This window comes from Staurois parvus, unplaced genomic scaffold, assembly GCF_062004578.1.
Source record: "Staurois parvus isolate SC_StPar_1 unplaced genomic scaffold, SC_StPar_1.0 ptg000858l, whole genome shotgun sequence".
Lineage (NCBI taxonomy): Eukaryota > Metazoa > Chordata > Amphibia > Anura > Ranidae > Staurois > Staurois parvus.
Genome location: NW_028318654.1, coordinates 130,081 through 156,262, shown reverse-complemented (window position 1 = coordinate 156,262; position 26,182 = coordinate 130,081). Strand labels below are relative to the sequence as shown.

The 26,182-nt window shown below is 40.8% G+C and overlaps 1 protein-coding gene across 1 annotated transcript in view; it reads right to left on the bottom strand.

Moving 5' to 3' along the window:
• The window catches only part of MRE11 (MRE11 double strand break repair nuclease), a 434,841-nt gene that overhangs the window by 331,541 nt on the left and 77,118 nt on the right, over positions 1-26,182 (bottom strand). The window contains exons 5-6 of the mRNA XM_089655629.1: positions 13,472-13,559; positions 2,881-3,022 (exon numbers count right to left, since the gene is read on the bottom strand). Of these exons, the coding sequence (XP_089511755.1) occupies positions 2,881-3,022; positions 13,472-13,559 (230 nt within the window). The remainder of the gene's footprint in view (positions 1-2,880; positions 3,023-13,471; positions 13,560-26,182) is intronic.

The window sequence follows — 26,182 nt, the reverse complement described above, 5'->3', positions numbered from 1 at the left end:
TAACAAACAGGACCCAGGAAAGGTAAGCATAGTGGCTTTTCTAGCAGCAGGTAAGAAATTCTATAAAAGTGACTCCATGATGACAGAGTCACATAAAGTAGAGTCACTTTTATAGCATAGTCTCATGGGTGGAGAACATCACACAGACAAAGGAGCTGGGCTCTCTTAAGTGTAAAGTTTCTGCAGGAGGCTTAGGAACACTGTAAACCCCTTGGGCTGGCCACAGGCTGGGAGATCCAGCTGCATCTGCTTAGTAAGGGGGCACCAGGGGCCACTGTATCTATAGGTTATGATATTGTGAGGCGCATGTGGAGGCAGCTAGAGATATGAAGCTTTACATGGACCGTGGAACCATTTGACGTGTGCCGATACAAGTTTGGAAAGGTGCATGGTCTTAAAGGAGACGTACACTGATGATGGAAGGAAAAACATTTTGGTGATTTTGTCACTTTTTATCATGTGAGTTATATTTTGAGTGGATGATTTACACTTTAAAGGCATACTGCACAATATTAGTGTTTTTCTTTTTGGTGAGCAAATTTTGAAGGAAGAAGTCACTTTGGAAAGAATTTTGGAGAATACACATATGTATATTGATACAAGAAGTTCCCTTATAGAGGTATGCACAGAGCACAGGATAGAGATAAAGAAGAGGAATATACAGTTGCAAGAAAAAGTATGTGAACCCCTTGGGATTACGTGGAGTTTTGCATGAATTGGGCATAAAATGTGCTCTGAGCGTCATCTAAGTCACAACAATAGAAGAACACAGTCTGCTGAACATAATACTACACAAACATTAGATGTTGCCATGGTTTAATTGCACATAACATGTAACATTCACAGTGCAGGGAGGAAAAAGTATGTGAACCTTTGGACTTAATAACTGGTTGACCCTCCTTTGGCAGCAATAACCTCAACCAAACGTTTCCTGTAGTTGCAGATCAGACCTGCACAACGATCTGGAGTAATTTTGGACCACTCCTCTTCACAAAACTGTTTCAGTGTAGCAATATTCTTGGGATGTCTGGTGTGAAATCGCTCTCTTAAGGTCATGCCACAGCATTTCAATCGGGTTGAGGTCAGGACTCTAACTGGGCCACTCCAGAAGGCGTATTCTGTGCTGTTGCAGCCATTGTTTTGTTGAATTACTTGTATGCTTTGGGTCATTGTCCTGTTGCATCACCCATCCTCTGCGGAGCTTCAGTTGGCGGACAGATGGTCATACGTTTTCCTGCAAAATGTCTTGATAAACTCTGGAATTCATTTTCCCATCAATGACAACAATCCGTCCAGGCCCTGAGGCAGCAAAGCAGCCCCAAACCATGATGCTCCCTCCGCCATGTTTTACAGTGGGGATGAGGTTTTGATGTTGGTGTGCTCTGCCTTTTTTTCTCCACACATAGTGTTGTGTGTTCTTCCAAAACAACTCAATCTTGGTTTCATCTGTCCACAGTATATTTTGCCAGTAGTGCTGTAGAACATCCAGGTGCTCTTTTGCAAACTTCAAACGTGCTGCAACATTCTTTTTGGACAGCAATGGCTTCCTCCGTGGTGTCCTCCCATGTACTCCATTCTTGTTTAATGTTTTCTTTATTGTAGATGTGTCAACAAAAATGTTAGCATATGCCAGAGATTTCTGTAGGTCTTTAGCTGACACTCTGGGATTCTTCTTTACCTCATGCAGCATTCTGCGCTGTGCTCTTGCAGTCATTTTTACAGGACAACCACGCCTAGGGAGAGTAGCAACAGTGCTAAACTTTCTCCATTTGTAGACAGTCTGTCTTACCGTGGACACATGAACATCAAGGCTTTTGGAGATACTTTTGAAACCCTTTCCAGCTTCATGCAAGTCAACAATTCTTGATCGTAGGTCTTCTGAGAGCTCTTTTCTGCGAGGCATGGTTCACATCAGACAGTGCTTCTTGAAACCAGTAAACCCAAAACAGGTGTGTGTTTTTTAAGGGCAGGACAGCTGTCAGCAACACATCCAATATCATCACACTGATTGGAGTCAAGGTTGGCTCACTCCTGGCTCCAATTAGCTCTGGGAGAAGTCATTAAGCTAGGGCCTCACATACTTTTTCCTCCCTGCACTGTGAATGTTTACATGTTATGTGCAATTAAACCATGGCAACATCTAATGTTTGTGTAGTACTATGTTCAGCAGACTGTGTTCTTCTATTGTTGTGACTTAGATGACGTTCAGAGCACATTTTATGCCCAATTCATGCAAAACTCCACGTAATCCCAAGGGGTTCACATACTTTTTCTTGCAACTGTATGTTGATATACAAGTCTTTATTTCATCATTTGTCTAGTGAGAGCATAATGAGAATACTACTATCCATATATGGAAGTTTGGTTTCTTACATGAACTTTTAAAGGAATTTTGAAAGTATTTTAAGCATTGATTTTGTGCAAATATTTAGTTTATTTCCAGCTGTTGAATAATGTAATACCCTTAGGCGCTGTCTGGTCACTTTATATTGTGTGGGTGATCATACTTCCTGGAGTTTTGGTTTTCTTCATGCTGCATCCTCTCTTCGTTGGGAGATTTAGTCTCACTTCCCACCCCAGTGTCCACGGACAAAACAGTTGTGCAAATATACAGCATAAAGGTTTGCAACTACCCCTCTTTTTATTCCTCTTCTTTCAGAAAATATATAACTGTTTTGGGGATTTTAAGTAATTATTCAGCCTAAAATGTATGTTTTAACATTTGTAAAAATTGAGGAAAACTCTTCTGCAAAAGAAAAGAAAAATCGCTATTCATTAATTTTAGTTTGGGGGGCTGATAAAACAAGTTAAGGAAGTATCCACCAAGTAAAGTGGGATGACCCTTTAAGGCTGTTAGTACACGCTGTGACAAACACTCACCTAATCCATATAGAGCTATCTTGGTTCTCCCTTTCTGTAGCAGTACTGGGCTGATATCTATCTTTTCTACAGATGCAGAACGTCCAAAATGGTTTACGAGTCCAGCACAGCTCAATAAATCCAGAGCACAAAGAGCATCTGCCTGTAAAGAAAAAGCAGCTATAGTAAAGACAGGCCAAGGTCTAATAGAGCCACAAGAACCCGCTCTCCATAGCTACTGAAACTGATGGGGTAAATTACTGGAGACATCGCTTATTCACCAGTGTTTTATTTTCACATACAAATGTGGATAACTATATAATTAATTTTCCTACCTAAATAGTTGTTACATTGCTTTCTATGAACATATAAGCGTTTTATTTGGAATATTATTTGCTTTTTTCTATTACTACAAGCTGGCAAATGCACAAAAACAAGAACATTTTTTTTTTTATTATTTAACACAAAACGGTCTTTAAAGTTAGTACTGCATCCATTCACATCAATATTTGTTGTCTTATTTATCCAGGGACCACAAATATAGATCACAATACATATGAGACATTTAGCTGGGAAATAAATACCCACTTTTTGTTTTTTAAAGTGGCCATTTCTCATACCATAGCCTAAATACAAAGATTTTTGCTTGCAGAAAATAAAATTCAAGCAAATTGTACCAGTTGTTAAAGTACAGATCATTCACATGTTTAGTGTTCATAAGTGCAGGGCAGCAGTGGAGACAGAGACTTGAGGACTCTGTTTCTGATCTTTTTCTATCACAAAGCAGAAACATCACTTTGTGTTTGTTTAGACCCCTGATATTTCTCCAAAGAGAACCTGTCACAATTGGTGTATGCACTGTCACCAGAGAGTTTGACATCCTGCAGTAATTGCACCTAAAGTGATAATAAAGGCAATGTGTTTTTCATATAAAAAAAGAGGTAATAGTTTCCTGCTGTGTGTATTGGTATTGCAAAGAAAGGTCACTTACCTTTCTTTCTGGCAGTCCCTCCACCAATCCTGTCAGCTTCCCCCTCCTTTGGGTGCATGCTCCCATTGGATCCTGAGCCAAGCTAGTTGGGTCCCATAGACACACACAGCATGGATAAGCCACGCCCCTGTTACCTCCTCACAAGAGTTTGACTGTTTCTCCTCTGTTTAGGGATGAGGAGAGGGAATTGGACAGGTAGTGGGGTGATTTTTTACCTTAATGCAGACTGCATTATGGCATAAAAAGGTTTAAACTTTAGAACTACTTTAAGTAAAAATAAATATATAAACATAGCATTAAAAAAAAAAACACATTGCCTCCACCCACATACAAATTACATATATACAGCAGGTCTCAAAACTTCAATTCCTAAGCTACTAGCCAGGCCTTAAGAGTTACCAGCCACCAGTTGACCCACCCAACCCCACCACTGCCCTCTCCTTAATTCCACCCCTAAACGCTCCCTCATAAATTATCTCATGAAATGACACTGTTAAATGCTGAGACCGGCCCCCTGACCCGCCTGCTGGCCTACCCACTTGCAGAAAGAGCTGTACGGCCCGCCAGCCTGCCTGCAGAGGGAGCTGTCTGGCCCATTTGCCACCTCGCCTGCAGAGAGAGCCGTCCGGCCTGATGCAGAGAAGCCAGGACTCGCCCCCAAGGTATTTACACTCGCTAAATGTGAACAGGAGAGTGGAAATTTTGAGGGATGCATACAGTATCATGTATAAATGTGCACTACACACAGTCGTAAAGCACAATATCTACACTGGTGCACTGCTGTGTCATTCATTTTGACACTGACTATGAAACTGTTAAATGTTTTCTGCAGAATAAAGTACAAAAATATATATTAACAAGAAATTAATAATATTAACATAAAGCAATGTAAACATCTCCTACATCCCATATCCTCCTCCTTCTCTAGCCCATGTCCTCCTCCTCCAGTCCCATCTCCCCCATCCAATGTCCTCTTCTTCCAGTACCATCTCCTCCATGTCCCCCTATAGTCCCCCACTGACAGATCCCACCCCCAATTGGGGTACAGGGCACACTGTAGGTTACAAGGCACACAGCAGAATACACAGCAGGGTACATGGCACAAAGCAGGGCAAAGATCAGGTTATAGGGCACACAGCAGGCCACAGGGCACATGGCTGGGTACACAGCAGGGTAAATAGCAGGGAATAGAGCACACAGCAGGGTACACAGCATGATGCTGGGCACACAGTATGGTGTAGGGCACAGGGCACGCAGCAAGGCACAGGGCACGCAGCAAGGCACAGGGCACGCAGCAAGGCGCAGGGCACGCAGCAAGGCGCAGGGCACGCAGCAAGGCGCAGGGCACACAGCAAGGCGCAGGGCACACAGCAAGGCGCAGGGCACACAGCAAGGCGCAGGGCACAAAGCAGGATACACAAGCTACATGTTTTCTGTATTTACCGACAGCAGCTGGAATGTGAGTGACATCAGCAGGGAACAGAGCCATAACAGCGTGTTTTCCACATTCATGTTGCCTCAAAAAAACGTAAACGTATTTTACTGGGATTTTATGTGATAGACCAACACAAAGTGGAAGCTAATTGTGAAGTGGAAGGAAAATGATAAATGGATTTCAAATACATACCTGAAAAGTGTGGCGTGCATTTGTATTCAGCCCCCTTTACTCTGATACCCCTAACTAAAATCTAGTGGAACCAATTTCCTTCAGAAGTCACCTAAATAAATAGTAAATAGAGTTCATCTGTGTATAATTTAATCTCAGTATAAATACAGATGTTCTGTGAAGCCCTCGGAGGTTTGTTAGAGAACATTAGTGAACAAACAGCATCATAAAAGCCAAGGAACACACCAGGCAGGTCAGGGAGAATGTTTTGGAAAAGTTTAAAGCAGGGTTTGGTTATAAAAAAAATATTCCAAGCTTTGAACTTCTCACTGAGTACTGTTCAATCCATCATCGGAAAATGGAAAGAGTATGGCACAAATACAAACCTACCAAGACATGGCCGTCCACCTAAACTGACAGGCCGGGCAAGAAGAGCATTAATCAGAGAAGCAGCCAAGAGGCCCATGGTAACTTTAGAGGAGCTGCAGAGATCCACAGCTCAGGTGGGAGAATCTGTCCACAGGACAACTATTAGTCATGCACTCCACATATCTGGACTTTATGGAAGAGTGGCAAGAAGAAAGCCATTGTTGAAAGAAAGCCATAAGAATTCTTGTTTGCAGTTTGTGAGAAGCCATTCAGGGGAAACAGCAAACATGGAAGAAGGTGCTCTGGTCAGATGAGACCAAAATTGAACTTCTTTGTCTAAAAGCAAAATGCTATGTGTGGCAGAAAACTAACACTGCACACCACCCTGAACACACCATCCCCACCGTGAAACATGGTGGTGGCAGCAGCATGTTGTGGAGATGCTTTCCTTCAACAGAGACAGGGAAGCTGGTCACAGTTGATGGGAAGACGAATGGACCCAAATACAGGGCAACCTTAGAAAAAAACAGAGTCTGCAAATGACTGGGGCGGAGTTTCACCTTCTAGCAGGACAATGACCATAGACATGCAGACAGAGCTACAATGGAATGGTTTAGAAAAAAGCATATTCATATGTTAGAATGGCCCAGTCAAAGTCCAGACCTAAATACAATTTAGAATCTGTGGCAAGATTTGAAAATTGCTGCTCACAGACGCTCCCCACCCAATCTCACAGAGCTTAAGCTATTTTGCAAAGAAGAATGTACACAAATTTCTCTCTTTTGATGTGCAAAGCTGGTAGAGACATACCCAAAAAGATTTGCAGCTGTAATTGCAGCAAGAGGTGGCTCTACAATGTGTTGACTTCGGGGGGGGCTGAAAACAAATGCACACCACACTTTTCAGATATTTATTTGTAAAAAATGTTGAAAACAATTTATCATTTTCCTTCCACATCACAATTATAAGCCACTTTGTGTTGGTCTATCACATAAAATCCCAATAAAATACATTTGTTTTTGGGTGTAACATGACAAAATGTGGACAACTTCAAGGGGCATGAATACTCTTTCAAGACACTACAAACGTGCAGTGCATTGCACTACGTTACCACATGCATGTTACAGAGATGCAGTTAGTCTTCCCATTCCCGGCAAAGTAAAAGCATCTGAAAAATCCCCACCAATTCATTAATACTTACTTTGTATACTCCCCTCTCTAACCTTACTTTGCCGGCACAACAAACCTGCTGCTTCCAAGTATAGGGCAGCATGTAACCTCCCCTTTTTGACAGTGCTCAGTGTGACGGTGCACGGCGTCAGACCCCAGCCCTTCTCACCAACTTGTGACCGAAGGACCAGCCGATCTAAGACCGTGCTGCCACTTGCGTAACAATGCCACTCTCAGCTGCGCCCTGCACAAAGATTGTCCAGCTCGCTGGACCACAATCTATGTGCCAGCAGCCTGAGAGCGATTGTTACTGGGTCAGGTTAATTACGCAATTAACCCTTCACACTGCCATCACCACCTTTTTACAGAGAAGGAGGAAACTCACCAATCTTAGCAGTAACACTATGATGTTTGAATAAGCTTCCGTATACACAATGCCACTGCAGACAGATGCATGCAGAGGGTTAATACGTACAGTAGCACTCTCCAGAGACAAGGATTCTTTTAGTTTGCATTAAAAGCTTTAGAGACAGTTTCAACACTTTTCAGAAAATAGGATTTATTACTAAAAAGGTCAAAATGGTACAATTAAAATATTTACAGAAAAGATGTAACATTATATATATATATATATATATATATATATATATATATATATATACACATATAAAGAGAGCAATAAAACAACAGAGAAATAAAAGAAGGCAGGATACTTGCAAGAGTCCTTGGTTTGAGCAGAATCCAGTTGTCCAAACAAAAAGGTTGCCTTTCTCCCAAAGATGTTCCTGATGTTAAAAGGGAGGTATCTCTTATTACCTCTCTCCAGGCATGTCAGCCTTTTTTCTAGTAACCCAAAGGGGTGTCTCCTGAAAGCAAAGGGCCAATCGCCTCATTTGGGGATGGGTGTTAGGTGGGGACCCAGGCTATGACCAAATCCCTTACAAGTTTATACCATGGTCACTAACCTTCAATAGGTATAGGTAGCATCCTAGCAACTGGCAGATTAATATGCAGAATCATATTCCGAACGTCCAGGAACCAAATATGGCATATCCTGCCACTCCAGATAAAAATATATTGCTTTCTACCCTCTTGTAGATGCTACATAGGAATGTAAGGTGTCATGTGACTCGTATTAAAATGACCTATCTGAATAAATATATATATATATATATATATCAATGTGCCCAAGTTCCTGCTGAAGTTATGAATTTGTATGAAAAATGACTCATGTGGGATGTACGTTTTATGGCCCCTGCTGTAATGCTTACATGTCAAGTGACCGACTGAGTTATAGTTTTACGACCCGGCAGAGGAAAGGGTTTGTCAGACACTCTGGCACCAGGCTAATTGGGGTTACAACCATGAAGCTTATCCAGCTGTGCCTTATGCACTTGTGACCGCAGTGCACACACAGACCACATTCATTCAAAGGGGAGAGGGGGACTGGACAGAGTGAGAATGATATATTCAGATCATGATACAAGATGGTAGACCTTAACAAAATGGTGGTCAGTGTCCATGTGTCTAAGCGCACAATTATCACACTCAGATCTAGGAACCAATCTCCAGATCATATGATGCAGGGGGCGATGTACATTGGATATAGAAAAGTCACCCCACTTTAAAATAATCACATTGTGTTGCTGTTCAGCCTGAAATGAAGAAATTATTCATTATTTCTTGAGTTTCAACACCAGGTGACACTGAGAATTTTGATGGTGGCCACAATGAAGGAAGAAACACCGGGGGGATTGCTGGAAAGGTGAGTATTACTAGGCCACGGGAACTTTTCACAGACATTGTCACTTCACCAATAAGTTTTCATATCTCAAGTGTATATCACTAGCAGTTTGTCTCTACAGCATGTCCTATATTTGATTGGATTTTACTTGCTATATTGTTTATGACAGAAGACAAAGGAGCATAACTCATTTATATGTTAACATACATATCCTTTTGGTATTGGCATGATGATACATCCTTGGTGTGAACTTTACAGGATTGCTGATGTTATGTATGTTTTTGTTTTCAGGGGTTGGTCTCAGGCTTGTCCATGGTCCCTTGAGAGTGTATAGGCCACCCTGGATGACCCCTGTGAATTTGTAGCACCAGATTTGGAGAATTTGCTTTCAAGCCTTGACCAAGTTTGTTATGAGCAAACACTTTCCTTGATGAAGATTTAGCTGATATCAAATTATTACGCATTGGCTGGACCCTACCCTATGAAGAAATCTTTTTATGGTAGGCATTACGATTTAGTCCCAGCAAGCTATACATGGGTTTTGCTTTTGCATTTTACTATGTATGACTCTGCCTATTGTGATTTTATGTAACTTGTTTTTGTTGTTGCACAGCATAAAGAACTTCTTTTCTTTCGTAAAAATATTGTTCCCATGAAAGTCCCATGGGAGGTTTTCATTGTTCACATGTATTAACAGGAATGCTGGCAGTATAGAGCCCCAGGATTTGCATTGTAAAAATTATTTCCATTGTTATCTTTAACTCTCTTGATGTGTGGTTTGCACTTCAAATATACCTAAATAAAACAGTGTAAAAAAACATTTTTTTCTGTTCATTTAAGTTAAAAAAATGCTTACTGATTCTGTAAAAAATCCAGTAAACACTAATTCATTCATATACAGTGCAGTGAACGACCCTAGAATGTTTTTGGCAGGATGACTGGTTCGGAAAAAAAGGACAAAAGTGCCGGAAAAAACAAAACATATGCAGTCAACGCATCTAATGACTAGAAAGCTGCAATATATTAAATTATTTTACCTGTATATACTGTGCATTCAGAAAGTATTCAGTTGCAGCCTGATACTGCAGTTTCTTACATTTTTTTTCTTCTCATTAATCTACACTCAGTGCCGCATTATGACAAAGTGAAAACAGAATTTTAGAAATGTCTGTAAATTTATTGAAAAGAAAAAACTAAAATATCACATGTACATAAGTATTCAGACCCATTACTCAGTACATTGTTAAAGTACCTTTGGCAGCAATTACAGCCTCGAGTCTTGTGGGTATGACGCCACAAGCTGTGCATATCTGGATTGGGGAATTTTCTGCCATTCTTGTTTAACCATTTGCCGCCCGCCCTATGGCCGAATGGCGGCCAGCAAATGTCATCAGCATTCCGGGTGGACGCCATATGGCGTCCTCCCGCAAATGCGCAGATTGCACTCCTGCAGAGCCGCGCAGCGGCGCAATCTGTCACTGGCCGTGTACCTCAGACACGGCCAATGACAGGTCTGAGTATCGGCCCCCATTGCCAGTACCATGTGACCTGCTGTGACCAATCACAGCAGGTCACATGACAGTTGTATACAATGGATGGCTTCATTCATGCCATCCATTGTATACTAGTATCTAGCTGTGGATGGTCACAGCTAATCACATGCACATGTCATGTGATTAGCTGTGGCTAAATCACAGCTAAGCACAAAAATAAAAAAAATCTTAAAAAACCCTGAATGAATCGATGTCATTCAGGTAAATGCTTGCTTATAGCAAAGTAATTCTTTGCTATAAGCAAATTGTGTAAAAAAAAAAAAAAATACTGATCACTTTCCCAAAGTAGTACAATGTTACTATGGTAACATTGTACTACTATGGTCATAGTGAAATATGAAAAACAAATCTTAAAAAAAAGAAAAAAAATTTAATAAAAATAATTTAAAAAATTAAAAAAAAAATATTTTTTTTTTTCATACTGTCACCAGTCAGTGTCCCTGAACACCGCCATGCCAGTTATATGATGACGCTGTATTGCACTGGTGACAATATGTAAAAAAAAAATAGTGAAACTAAAAAAAAATACAACTTCAAAAACTCGCCATGCCTCTTATGAAGTACGTCGGACTGTCTACTTTTCCAAAAGGGGTCATTTGGGGGATATCTGTACTGTTCTGACATTCTTGGACCTCAAGAAAATAGATTGGCTGTCAGTTCTTCAGGATTGATCAATATTCAGATCTATACCATAGTTTGTGAACTCTATAACTTTCCTACAAACTAAAAAATACATCCTAATTTGGGTTATTTTCACCAAAGACATGTAGCAGAATACATCTCGGCCTAAATTTATGAAGAACAATTATTTATTTGCAAACTTTTATAACAGAAACAAAGAAAAACGTGTTTTTTTCAAAATTTTTGGTCTTTTTTTGTTAATTTAGCAAAAAATAAAAACCCCAGTGGTGATTAAATACCACCAAAAGAAAGCTCTAGTTGTGTGAAGAAAATAATAAAATTTTAGTTTGGGTACAATGTTGTATGACCGCGCAATTGTCATTCAAAGTGTGAGAGCGCTGAAACCTGAAAACTGGCCTGGGCAGGAAGGTGTAAAATTGCCCGGTATTGAAACGGTTAAAACCTACCTAAAGTTTAGTAAGGTTGGATGAGGACTGTCGGTGAATGGCCATTTTCAGGTTTCTCCAGAGATGTTCAAGTTAGGGCTCTGGCTGGGCCACTCTAGGACATTCAGTTGGTAGCAAGCTGGTCGGTAAGTTGAGCTGGGAATTTTTCTTTTTTGTTATTTGACATGCCTCACCCTTCCATGTGCTCCTTGCTGTAAAGGGGCAGTTGCCATTTGTTTGTACTACTAATATACTGGTGAGGGATGCACTGGACACCTTAGCTGCCATTGTGCTATATGCTGGGTGTCTAGTGTGCCCCTGTGCCTTTAAGGAGGGGTGGACTCCCTCCAGGCTAACCTGCCCTTAGTCTATCCATTATTATACATGTTCTTCTACTATGGAGGCTCTCAAAATTATAGAGTTAGGACTGCAGAAAATAATGGGGTGCTGTGAAGAGGCTCTGCAGCTTACACATGTATTTGCAAATGTGTGCAAACTAAACCTCTGTTTTTAACGCAAACTGTTAGACAGGACAATTCGGTTGGTTGCAGGCTGGTCAGTAATATGAGCTAGGAATTTTTCTTTTTTGTTCTTTCACTCTAGGACATTCACCATAAGTTGTCCCTAAGCCACTCCTATTTTGTCTTTGCTGTGTGCTTAGGATCAGTGTCATGTTGGAAGGTAAACCTTCGGCCCAGTCTGAGCACTGTGGAAGAGGTTTTCATTGAGGATATATCTGTACTCTGCTCTATTCAGCTTTCCCTCAACCCCGACCAGTTTCCCAGTCCTTGCTGCTGAAAAAAACCCCTACAGCATGATGCTGCCACCACCGGACTTCACTGTTGGGATAGTATTGGGTAGGTGATGAGCAGTGACTGGTTTCCTCCAGATATATTATTTAGAATTGAGGCTAAACGGTACACTCTCGGATTCAACAGACCAGAGAATCTTGTCCCTCACAGTCTGAGAGTCCTTCAGGTGCTTTTTTGCAAACTCTAAGTGGGCCTTCATGTTTTCAGCACTGAGGAAAGGCTTCAGTTTAGCCACTCTGCCATAAAGACCAGATCAGTGGAGGGCTGCAGTGATGGTTGTCCTTCTGACACTTTGTCCCATCTCCACACACTGGAGCTCAGTAAGAGTGGCCCTCGGGTTCTTGGTCACCTCTCTTACTAAGGTCCTTCTCCTCTAATTGCACAGTTTGGATGGGCGACCAACTGTTGGAAGAGTCCTGGTTGTGCCAAACTTCTTCCATTTGAGAATTATGGAGGCCACTGTGCTCTTGGGAAACTTTAGTGCAGCAGATTTTTTTGTTAGCTGTTACCAGATTTGTGCCCTGCAACAATCCTGTCTCTGAGCTCTGCAGGCAGTTCCTTTGACCTCATTGCTTTTGCTCTGATACAGTATGCAATGTCAGCTGTGAGGCCTTTTATAGAAACGTGTGCCTTTCCAAAATCTTGCCCAATAATTTAATTTACCACAGGTGGACTCCAATCAAGCTGTAGCAACATCACAGCAACGATCAAGAGAAATGGGAGGTACCTGAGCTAAATTTCAAGTGTTGTTGCAAAGGGTCTGGATACTTATGCCAACGTGATATTTCGGTTTTTCCTTTTAATACATTTGCAAACATTTCTGTAATTCTGTTTTCACTTTGTCATGCTGGGGTACCGAGTGTAGAATAATTAGAATTTTTTTTTCTTTTAAATAACTTTAGTATCAGGCTGCAACACAACAAAATTGAAAAAAGGGAAGGGGGTCTGAATACTTTATGAATGCACTGTAGATGCATTTTAATCTAATACAGTACATACAGTAAGACTCAGATTTATACTAAAGAGCAAAAAATGTCATGTACAGAAAGCAATCAGTTTGATACACACATAAAGCTTCAATATCACAGAGCAAAGAGTATGGTATCTTATAGCTACAGATCCCATTGTTCTAGTCACTCAAAATTGTTCAATGCTGAATTGCAATTGGCTTCCCATATGATTAATCTGTGATATTCAATAAAACCTTACATGCATATTTATTTTATACTGATTTGCCTATCATACAAATTCCGAGAAGACAGCAAGGACACAAGCATCTTTTTTGCTGTAGAATAATTACCCCTGTTGGGTCGTCGTGATTTCCATGCACACTGAACACTGGTATAGAAACATTTAGATTGTCATCTTGGTAATTTACCCAGGGGAATCTGTAAAAGAAAGAAAAAATTATCATAGATTTTATATGCATACTATCAGAACAATCACATATTTCATAATATATACAAGGGGAACAAGAATGGTCCCAAACAGGATTAAGTGTAAAGATCATCATTAAACCTTCACTGGTTGCTTCTCAGCAAAGCAGCTCATGTCTCTGCTGTACACACGTCATCACCAGCTCCATTAGTGGGCTTTAAGACCAGGTTTACACCTGTCTGATGCATTAACACATGCACATTAAAGCAGAACTAAACTCTCGCAAATCAGCATTAACTATTTTTATAGCCTATGCTACTAGGATTAGTAAATAGATAACAAGGTATACAGTGGGGCAAAAAAGTATTTAGTCAGCCACCAATTGTGCAAGTTCTCCCACTTAAAAAAATGAGAGAGGCCTGTAATTGGCATCATAGGTAGACCTCAACTATGAGAGACAAAATGAGTAAAAAAATCTAGACAATCACATTGGCTGATTTGGAAAGAATTTATTTGCAAATTATGGTGGAAAATAAGTATGTGGTCAATATCAAAAGTTCATCTCAATACTTTGTTATATATCCTTTGTTGGCAATGACAGAGGTCAAATGTTTCCTGTAAGTCTTCACAAGGTTGGCACACACTGTTGCTGGTATGTTGGCCCATTCCTCCATGCAGATCTCCTCTAGAGCAGAGATGTTTTGGGGCTGTCGCTGGGCAACACGGACTTTCAACTCCCTCCAAAGGTTTTCTATGGGGTTGAGATCTGGAGACTGGCTAGGCCACTCCAGGACCTTGAAATGCTTCTTACGAAGCCACTCCTTCCTTGCCCAGGCGGTATGTTTGGGATCATTGTCATGTTGGAAGACCCAGCCACGTTTCATCTTCAATGCCCTTGCTGATGGAAGGAGGTTTGCACTCAAAATCTCACGATACATGGCCCCATTCATTCTGTCCTGTACATGGATCAGTCGTCCTGGTCCCTTTGCGGAGAAACAGCCCCAAAGCATGATGTTGCCACCTCCATACTTCACAGTAGGTATGGTGTTCTTTGGATGCAACTCAGCATTCTCTCTCCTCCAAACACGACGAGTTGTGTTGCTACCAAACAGTTCTATTTTGGTTTCATCTGACCATATGACATTCTCCCAATCCTCTTCTGGATCATCCAAATGCTCTCTAGCAAACTTCAGACGGGCCCGGACATGTACTGGCTTAAGCAGGGGGACACGTCTGGCACTGCAGGATCTGAGTCCCTGGCGGCGTAGTGTGTTACTGATGGTAGCCTTTGTTACGTTGGTCCCAGCTCTCTGCAGGTCATTCACTAGGTCCCCCCGTGTGGTCCTGGGATTTTTGCTCACCGTTCTTGTGATCATTTTGACCCCACGGGGTGAGATCTTGCGTGGAGCCCCAGATCGAGGGAGATTATCAGTGTTCTTGTATGTCTTCCATTTTCTAATTATTGCTCCCACAGTTGATTTGTTCACACCAAGCTGCTTGCCTATTGCAGATTCAGTCTTCCCAGCCTGGTGCAGGTCTACAGTTTTGTTTTTGGTGTCCTTCGACAGCTCTTTGGTCTTCACCATAGTGGAGTTTGGAGTGTGACTGTTTTAGGTTGTGGACAGGTGTCTTTTATACTGATAACAAGTTCAAACAGGTGCCATTGATACAGGTAATGAGTGCAGGACAGAGGAGCCTCTTAAAGAAGAAGGTACAGGTCTGTGAGAGCCAGAAATCTTGCTTGTTTGTAGGTGACCAAATACTTATTTTCCACCATAATTTGCAAATAAATTCTTTCCAAATCAGCCAATGTGATTGTCTGGATTTTTTTTCTCATTTTGTCTCTCATAGTTGAGGTCTACCTATGATGCCAATTACAGGCCTCTCATCTTTTTAAGTGGGAGAACTTGCACAATTGGTGGCTGACTAAATACTTTTTTGCCCCACTGTATAATATTTATTTTCTTTAGGGCCAGTTCACACCAGAATGTGGTGTGGGAAACACGTACTCCATGTGCGTTTCCCGCACTGCGTTCAAAACGTACTACACTTGCAATCTGCAGTGCATGTCAGTGTTAACTTAATGACTCCCCAAACACAGGTAGGACACGCAGTGCATTTGCCTGCACCAGATCATATGGTACAACAGTACCCTGCAATCCAGTTCCCGTGCGTTTATTATAAAGTATTGCATGCACTTCTTTTGCTGTGATCTGACGGGATTTCACCCCATTCAAATGAATGATTTCAACCTATTCAAATGAATGGGCTGAAGTCGCACTGTACCCGAATTGCATGTGAATCACACAGGAATGCACAGCGTGTTAAATGTTTTTTTACATTTCTTCAGGTGCTTCCTGGCTACCCTCATTAAAGATGGCCACGGTTAGAAATGCTAGGGGGGGGGGGGGGGGTTTCAAACTGTTTTATTTTTTTTTTAACAAAATAAAGCATAGAGACATGGATGGATTTGCATTGAATAATAAAAAGGAATCAAATAGTGTTACCAGGTTGTGGTGCTAAGATTCAGTTAAGTTCCACTTTAACGTGCATTATGTCACATATTAATGCGTGTTGTGTTAAGGTAGCCTTTATGTTTTGAATGGGCTGCCAACACATCCCCAGCAGGTCCAAAACCACTGCCAACCCTTGTTTGGGATCACAACACAATCATGCTGGCACACTGTAACACAACTGTGTTCCCTTAGTGTCTTATGGTCCCCTTGCCCTACACTGTGATCCCATCCGCTTACCGCTAACATTACTATAGTGTCCTGTACAATCCAGAGGATGGAATCATACTTTGCAACAGGAAAGACTCCATTGTTGAATGTTGTAAAGTCTGAAAGAGGTTTCAGTGCTTCAAACATAGGGGATGTAAGAGACATGAGCCCCTGCAGAGATACAGTTATATATTTGGACACAGGCATAATTTTAGTTTTTTTCAGGTATTTACCAAAACATATACATGTTATAGTTATATAATGGATATGGGCTAAAAGTGCACACTCTCAGGTTTAATTTGACTTTATGTACTTCCATTAGAGGAAGGGTTTAGGAATTACAGCTCTTAAGAGTAGCCATCTCCCTTTTTCAAGGGACCAAAAGACAATTGAATGAAAAGCTGTTTTATGGCCAGGTGTGGGCTACTCTATTATTTCTTCATCAATTAAGCAAGTAAAATGTCTGGAGTTGATTCTAAGTGTGGTATTTGCATTTGGAATCTATTGCTGTGAACCTACATCATGTCCATGCAAGTGAAACAGGCCATTGTAAGGCTTCAAAAACTAAACAAATTCAGCAGAGCGATAGCAGCAACATTAGGAGTGGCCAAATCAATAGTTTGGTACATTCTGAGTAAAGAACGCACTGGTGAACTCAGCAACATAAAAAGGCATGGACGTCCATGGAAGACAACAGTGGTGAATGATCGCAGGATCCTCTCTATGGTAAAGAAAAACCCATTCACAACATCCAGACAAGTGAAGGACACTCTCCAGGAGGTGGGCGTATCATTGTCAAAGTCTACAATCAAGAGAAGATTTCACGAGAGCAAAGAGGGTTCACCACAAGGTGCAAACCATTCATAAGCCTGAAGAATAGAAAAGCCAGATTAGACTTTGCCAAAAAATATCTAAAAAAGCCAGACCAGTTCTTGAAAAGCATTCTTTGGACAGATGAAACTAAGATTAATCTGTACCAGAATGACGGGAAGAAAAAAGTGTGGAGAAGGCTTGGAACAGCTCATGATTCAAAGCACACAACATCATGTGTATAACATGTGAAGGCAGTGTGATGGCATGGGCATGCATGGCTTCCAGTGGCACTTGTCATTGGTGTTTATTGATGATGTGACAGAAGCAGCCGGATGAATTTTGCAGTGTTTAGAGATATACTGTCAGCCCAGATTCAGCCAAATGCAGCGAAGTTGATTGGACGGCGCTTCACAGTACAGATGGACAATGATCCAAAACACACTGCAAAAGCAACCCAGGAGCATTTGAAGGAAAAGAAGTGGAATATTTTGCAATGCCCAAATCAATCACCTGATCGCAACCCAATTGAGCATGCATTTCACTTGCTGAAGGCAAAACTAAAGGCAGAAAGACCCACATAGAACTGAAGACAGCTGCAGTTAGAGCTTGGCAAAGCATCAGAAAGAAGGAAACCCAGTCTCTGGTAATGTACATGGGTTCCAGACTTCAGGCAATCATTGCCAGTAAAGTATTCTCAACAAAATATTAAAAATCAACGTTTTATTTATGATTATATTCATTTGTCCAATTACATTTGAGCCCCTGAAAAAGAAGGGACTGTGTATAAAAATGGTTGCAGTTCCTAAAATTTGTACTTCATATTTTATTATTTATTAAAAATAGCCTATCCTTTTCAATCTGCAGCAATGTGATTTCCTGTAAAATGCAATGCAAAATGGCTACCTGGAGAGTAATTGAGTGATTGGTTCACTGATTTTCACAGAACTCTGCACTAAGATACAAGTCAGATTTTTGATCTCCTGCAACAAAAAAATGTCATTTTGGTGAGATACTCCTAAAGGGAAATCCCATCTAAAAAGGGATGCAGACCCTGTCACTTTCCTCATTAGAGCCCTGAAGGTGCAGCAGCTGACTGATAATTATAAAATAACTCCCATATTTTTTCAAAATAACAAAGATAGGAATCTGAAACAAAGGTACAATCCTTGCAATGTACATAGATCACACAGAGAGGAGTTTTTTTTCCCCAAGAAATGTGGAGTTAATCTTTAAGCTAATAACACATTTCTAAACTGCACTTGAGCATCACAAACTGAAAATGCTATTAACCACTTGCCCTCCAGAGGATTTACCACCCTTAATGACCAGGCCTCTTTTTGCTACTCTGCGCTGCACTAATTCAACTGATAATTGCGCGGTCATGAAATGCTGCACCCAAAAGAAATTTACGTCCTTTTTCTCACACAAATAGAGCTTTCTTTCGGTGGTATTTGATCACCTGTGCGCTTTTTATTTTTTGCGCTATAAACAAAAAAGGCCAAAAATTTTGAAGAAAAACAATATTTTTTACTTTCAGATATAAAAAATATCTAGTAAACTCAAAGTTGGTTATACATTTAGGCCAAAATGTATTCTGCTACATGTTTTTGGTAAAAAAAAATCCCAATAAGTGTATATTGATTGCTTTGTGTGAAAGTTATAGCGTCTACAAACTATGGTATAGATACTGCAATTTACGCCATTTTTTTGCTATACAGCGCTGCGCTAGTTTAATGGACAATTGCGCAGTCATGCAAAACAGTACATAAATTAAATTTACATCCTTTTTTTTTCCACAAATTGAGCTTTCTTTTGGTGGTATTTGATTGCCTGTGCGGTTTTTATTTTTTGCGCAATAAAAAAAAAATCCTGACAATTTTGAGGAAAAAAAAAAACAATATTTTGGACTTTTTGCTATAAAACATGTCCAGTAAAAAAAAATTTAAAAATCAAATTTAGTGATAAATTTCTGCCAAAATGCATTCTGCGACATATCTTTGCTAAAAAAAAAAACCCAATATGTGTAAATTAATTGGTTTACATGAAAGTTATAGCGTTTACAAATGGCGGGAAAGATACTGGGATTTTTAGGTTTTTTTTATACTAATAATGGCGGTGATCAGTGACTTATGGCGGCGATCAGCGACTTATGGCGGGACTGTGGCGGACATTGTGACATTGGGGGGTACTGACTTGGGGTCACTGACATCCCCAGTGACACCAATACAGTGATCAGTGCAAAAAAAAAAAAACACTGACACTGTACTAATGGCACTGGGGAGGAAGGGGTTAAGTTTATTATTCAGGGAAAGGGTTAACTGTGTGAGGGGAGTGTTTTACTGGGGGGGGGTGTACTGCTGGGAACACCTCTTATTGGGAGAAACTCTTCTGTCCCGATCAGCGTGTCCTGGAGATGTCAGGGAACTGACAGAAAGCACATCTACTGCAGCTGTGCTCTCTGTCAGCGATTGCCGCCGATCGCCGGGACATAGCCAGTAACGACCGGCTGTGACCCGGCGACTGACATCCGCGGCTGTAATTGGCGGAACAGGTAGGGCGGCGGCGTGCCCCCTACCTGTTTTAAAAACACACATTTTAAATGTGGTTTTGCCCAGCCGTGCCGCCCTGCCGCCGTATTTCTACAGTGGCTGGGCGGCATGTAGTTAAATTAATTTTAATATTCAAAGCAAACTCATCCATGTCTCCATACTCTATTTTGTTGAGATATCACTTAGAGAAAAAAACCCCTAGCATTTCTATCCGTAGCCATCTTGAGTAAGGGCAGATGATTCATATAGCTTTTACTTCATGGAATCCATCTGCCCTTAGCTCAGACATGCACACATGGGGCTGTGCTTAGCTGAGAAAACCCCTCCTCCCTTCCTCCAGATGAAGGAAAAAAATGGCCATCCTGGATGTATCACATAATTTTGGACTAGGCCAGAAACCAGGAAGCAATTGAAAAAATGTAACAAAACATTTAAAACACGTAAATACCTTCCTATCTATTTACAAATGCTAGCAGCAAAACGATTAAAGGATAAGTTCACCTTTGGGAACATTTTTAGGGTGGAACATGTAACATGTCCCTACTCCTGCAGTCTCTCCCCAACCCCCCTGCTAATTGTGACAGTAGGCTGGGGATGTTCTCTCCACACCCACTGTCACTATTTGAAATATACAGACACCTTATTCATTCACAGAGATCTGTGAATGAATGAACTACAAGTACAGACAGACAGCCTTTGCAGCTGACAGCTTGTAGTCCTCAATGAACTACCACGGCACTGTTGAGCACTCAAGGTAGTTCACGGAGTCTTCCTGTCACTCTGTAACTGCTTGCCTGTACGATGTATGAGCAGAAAGATACACTGACAGTCTGCAGGAGCCCTGCATTGCACCAGAACCCTGCTGATCACAGGTACAATGCTTTCCAGGCTCCTTACCTGCAAAAAAATGTGCATTTATTATTTTTTTTTAAAGGTGAACTTTAAAAATCTTGATAGAGAGAGTTTAGTTCTGTTGCAAAGTACACCTATCATAAAGCAAATACAGGGCCTGCCAACTTACATTGTAAAAAGCTAATACACTGGGTGTTATACTGACTAGCTTGCTTTAATACTTTGAGCCTATACCTTATTTTATTATCTTGTTTATTGTTCTTTTTATTACAGGTATAATCAATTTACACAGCACTTTAAATATTGTACATTCACATCAGTCCCTGCCCTTAAGGACTATACAATATCTCACATCCATACTTACACATAGTAGGACCAATCTAGACAGGAAACAGTTAACATACCAGTATCTTTGGCGTGTAAAAGGAAACCACAGCACCCAGAGGAAACCCACAAAAGCACAAGGAGAGCATGCAAAGTCCATGCAGGTAGTGTCATGGTTGGGATTCAAACCCTAATGCTGCAATAATAGTGTGGTAACCTCTAAGCCACTGTGCTGCTTATCTTGAAAAAGTCAGGCTCATCGTCCCAGCCATTGTCAGCGCTCCCTGCTCTCTACTGCAACCACCACGGGCTGACACAGGGGAGCCAGATCACACGATTAGGCCAGTCTGAAAATACATTATATTGCCAAAAGTATTGGGACACCCCTCCAAATCGTATTCATGTGTTCCAATCACCTCCATGGCCACAGGTGTATAAAATCAAGCACCTAGGCATGCAGACTGCTTCTACAAACATTTGTGAATAAATGGGTCGCTCTCAGGAGCTTAGTGAATTCAAGCATGATACTGCGATAGGTTGCTGCCTGTGCAATAAGTCCATCCGAGCAATTTCCTTGCTACTAAATATTCCACGGGCAACTGTTAGTGGCAGCAACTGGGAACAACAGCAACTCAGCCAAGAAGTCGTAAGTCACGTAAAATGACAGAGTGAAGACAACACATGCTGAAGCGCGCAGTGTGCAATAGTCGCAAACTGTCTGCAGTGTCAATAGCTAAAGACCTCCAAACTTGGTGTGGCCTTCAGATTAGCACAACAACAGTATGTAGAGAGCTTCATGGAATGGGTTTCCATGGCTGAGCAGCTGCATCCAAGCCTTACATCACTAAGTGCAATGCAAAGTGTCAGATGCAGAGGTGTAAAGCACGCCGCCACTGGACTCTAGAACAGTGGAGACGTGTTCTCTGGAGTGACAAATTATGCTTCTCTGTCTGGAACTCCAATAGACATGTCTGGGTTTTGCGGTTGCCAGGAGAATCGTACTTGTCTGACTGCATTGTGCCAAGTGTAAAATTTGGTGGAGGGGGGGGTTATGGTGTGGGGTTGTTTTTCAGGGGTTGGGCTTGGCCCCTTAGTTCCAGTAAGGTGAACACTTAAAGCGTCAGCATACCAAGACATTTTGGACAATTTCATGCTCAAAACTTTGTGGGAACAGTTTGGGGATGGCCCCTTCCTGTTCCAAGATGACTGCGCACCAGTGCACAAAGCAAGGTCCATAAAGACATGGGTGAGCGAGTTTGGGGTGGAGACACTTGACTGGCCTGCACAGAGTCCTGACCTCAACCCAATAGAACACCTTTGGGATGAATTAGGGTGGAGACTGCGGACTCAGGTCTTCTCGTCCAACATCAGTGCCTGACCTCACAAATGCACTTCTGGAAGAATGGTCAAACATTCCCATAGACACACTCCTAAACCTTGTGGACAGCCTTCCCAGAAGAATTGAATCCGTTATAGTTGCAAAGGGCGGGGCCAACTCAATATTGAACCCTACGGACTAAGACTGGGATGCCACTGAAGTTCATGTGCGTATAAAAGCAGACGTCCCAATACTTTTGGCAATATAATGTAGGGAAGCATATACTTCTTGCTTGCACATGTTAGTTAGCACAGGTGTTAGTAGGGGAAGGGAGAATTTTTACAAATAGTTTTACAAATAGTTAGGTTTAGGTTCGAATTCTATTTTAAGCCCAACTCTGGGCAGTTAAAAAAAAAAAAAAAAAAATGATGAAAATGTCCTCCCCCCCATGCATACTGCCTTACAGCACATCACTACGCACCAGTTATAACAAGCCAGTAAAGTCTTAATTCCTAATGTGTGGTCAGAGCAAAGCAAAAACATGCAAGAGCAGTCAGTCCAATGGTGTTTTGTGTCTTATCAGTCATGTGAATGTCATGGTAAAGGCTGCTTTAACAGAACTGGGGCAAAACAATTCAACTGAAAAAAACAGCACTACTGGTGATTTTGTATGAATGCATCATTTACTTGGTGGTCTTTTAAGTAGAATGATTCAGTAATAAATTCACCATAATATCAGACTGGGCCAAGTGTTACCAGGAAGATACAGTGACCGTGATTCCATAACAAATTAGGTGAAACATCATTTTGCAAAGAGTACCAATCATGTGCAGGAAAATTGATTGATTGAAGTCAGAACAATTTCACCTTTTTTGCTAAGCTAAGTAAAAATTCCTTTTGCAAAGAAAACTATTTTTTCAATTTTCCTTACACAAGTTTGGCTGTTCTTTGCAAAGTGAATATTCACTTTGTACATAAGGTACCATTTACTAAAAGGTAATTGAACACTCCCTCTCCACAGCAAAAATAAACTTTGAAATTAAACATGCTCTACTCCTTTAGTAAAATCAATGTCATACTTGCAGTTAATGTGGTCCTTTTCCACAGGCAAAGCTAAGTATCCATGCACAGGCAGTTGGTACTGGGGATACAGTGTGTATCAAATAATGTGCTTACTTGCCACAACATTTTCAATTTTGTTGTTAATATTTTGACTCAAGCATCTCTGTTAGACACTAATAAATGATCCTGCCATTAATGTCCTTGTTTGGACACTTCCTGTTATAGAGTCACAGCACACTGTCTTCATTTCTCAAATGTGTTCCTGCATTGCCTTCCAGTGCAGACTACAAGTGGCTTGTTTAACACACATTAAACAGCCATGGTTCACCATGGTCACCACTAGGAAACCTGCCCTGAGAAATATTCATATCATGTCAGCGTTTGGGTTTTGAGAAAATCTTCCAATAGGGATACTAGGTCTGGGGACCCTGGTGACAACCAAGGATTCCCTCACTTTGAAGGGATTTCTATTCAATTCCTGTTTTGGATACAGGACAAGAGAAATCTCCTCAATAAGGACAAGGATGGCAAGAAAAAAAAAAAAAACTCGGGTTAAAACCCCCTCATTAAACTCATTAAAGAATTTCATACAAACTTTTCTAAGAACGTTGGTTTGAATTTCTAATGGTTAGCAGGGTCAAATTGACGTTCATGTTCTTGAACTTTTTTCTTCTCGAACAAAAAAATTTCAAACAGTGTAAATGGTTTTCGTTTGGGTCCATTTGTTACAAAATTGAATGTTAAAAGCAAATAAAATTACTTTTGAACGACATTCGTCAAGTCATCAAATGTACTGAGAATTTTCGTACAAATATTTGTTTGAAAATTTACTTGAGCATGGAGAGCATTCCTAAACTTAAAAAAAAACAAAACAAGTCTAAAGGTGTCCAAATCATCGTGGCTGTAGTTTAGCTTTACAGATGAACTTCAGGATAAGCAAGTGTCATCTAAAAACAAGAGGCTTGTGTACTCTTCCTTGAATCTCGGTGTGCTTTGTGTATTTCTTCCAGATCTGTGCAGTAATCCAATGTGAAACTTTGCCTCTGTGTAGAAGCTTCGTGCAATAAAGACCAGTCATGGCTGTTCTCTCTTCTTGTGCAGGGTGACTGGTCTCGTCTCCGCCCCCTGCTGTAGGCATCCAGCAGTGGGTGGAGCCTGCTGGGCCCCTCCCACAGCTCTGCTCTTTTCATAGGCTTCATATGGAAGGTACTTTTACAAGGTAATATATGGGTTTGAAAAAGGCATTTTGTGCATACAAGGTGAAATTAGAACTAAGGAATACATTAAAATTAAAGGGTTCTCTGTGCTTGGAGTTCAACTTTAAGGAAAGGAACAGACATATGGCTCATATGTTTTGTCTCTGAACTCAGTCCAAGCTAAAGTGTAGCTGAGAGGATTATTTTGTTTATTAAGGTCCCTAGCAAGCTCCCTTTCTGAAGCTACCCAGCAAGTGCTTATTACTATTTGTATTAAATTTGGCACAGCTGTCTGAAGTAACATTACGTCTCTGGCAGCTTCTTTTGTTCTGATTTATACATGGCTCTCTCCTGAATTGGAGAACATTCTCTGTTGAAATTAGCTTTTTTTTTTTATCAGATCCTGCAAACTGCTCAGCGCCTACATTTATAAACAGAGTCAAATCAGATTGTGGTCCTTGAACTTTACTGTACAAGCTGGATAGGAATAAGAAAAAAATACAGATACATTTCCTGACTGATTAAACCGAGACACAGATTTACACAAAAATCATGAATCTGATTATTTAGATTTGTTTATTAATGGAAATAGTATATTTTTTGAACCCTTTTTTTCATGGTTATTTTAAAAAGACTGGAAGCCTGGTGTTACTTGTTATTAGTGATCTTCAAATCATCAAGACACAACCATCTTTTGATGTGGACAAACTCCAATCGTTTTGAGTATGTAAATGATTGTGTATACACACACAGATAAGACCATGTCAATAGGTCTCTTTGCCAATTTTATTTTTGTATTCATAATTAGACTGAATGTGCCTACAGATATTAGGCTCAACAATACCACTGATGTTGAGATCAAGAACAAGTAATGTCTATATGTCAGTGGGAGCTTTACCATACCCCTTGGCAGAGCCTGCTTATAGGAAAGGATGCCAGTATTAATTTTACTTTTCGAGTCCTAAAGGTTGATGCTGACAAAAAGAGGAAAGCTGCAGGGACATCCCCCTGAATAACCCCCCCCCCCCCCACACACACACACACACACACACACACACACACATACACACACGCACATACACACACACACTCCCAGCTGGCCTCAGCTTTGTAACAAGCAGTAGGGAGATCAAAAAAAAAGGGAGAGGACACATCCAGTAATACAAGTAACAGATTTAATTGGTAAGTCGAAAATACTATTTACAGGACACAGGCACGCATTATGACTGGGATGTCCAAAAGCAGTCCAACTAAGGGGGGGGGCATCACTGCAAACAACGCCAACCGTCCCACTGTAAAAAATTTTTTTTTTTTGGTATCTCATAACCTTGCAGATCTCCTTTCATTCTTGCATACAAATTGAAAATATGTTTAATAACAGAATTCAAAACACTGTTTAAGTTTCTTTGATAAGCTCTTGTAGTGCAATCACCTCTTGCCACAAAAATGCACAGCTATAGGCCCCCAATTTCTTACACAGGGCCTGGCTTGAGCACGTCTGAGTACAGGAATGTACTGCTGTTGAAATTCAACTTTCAAAGGCTGCTGACCTTTTACAAACACACATGGCAGTGGCTTTTTCTTGAGAAGGGTCTGCGCCGGCCCACAAGTAATATTCTCTTCTCTTGAAATGCCTGACAGAGGCTGAAGGAAAGGGAATGTTCTTTAACATACTGTACAGTATATAGTTACCTTGGAAGTTTACCTATTATCTGAATTGAATAATTAAATTCCAATATATGTATACATGATGTAATGTTCTTTCTTATAATAATGCTCTAATCAAGAAATATTTTG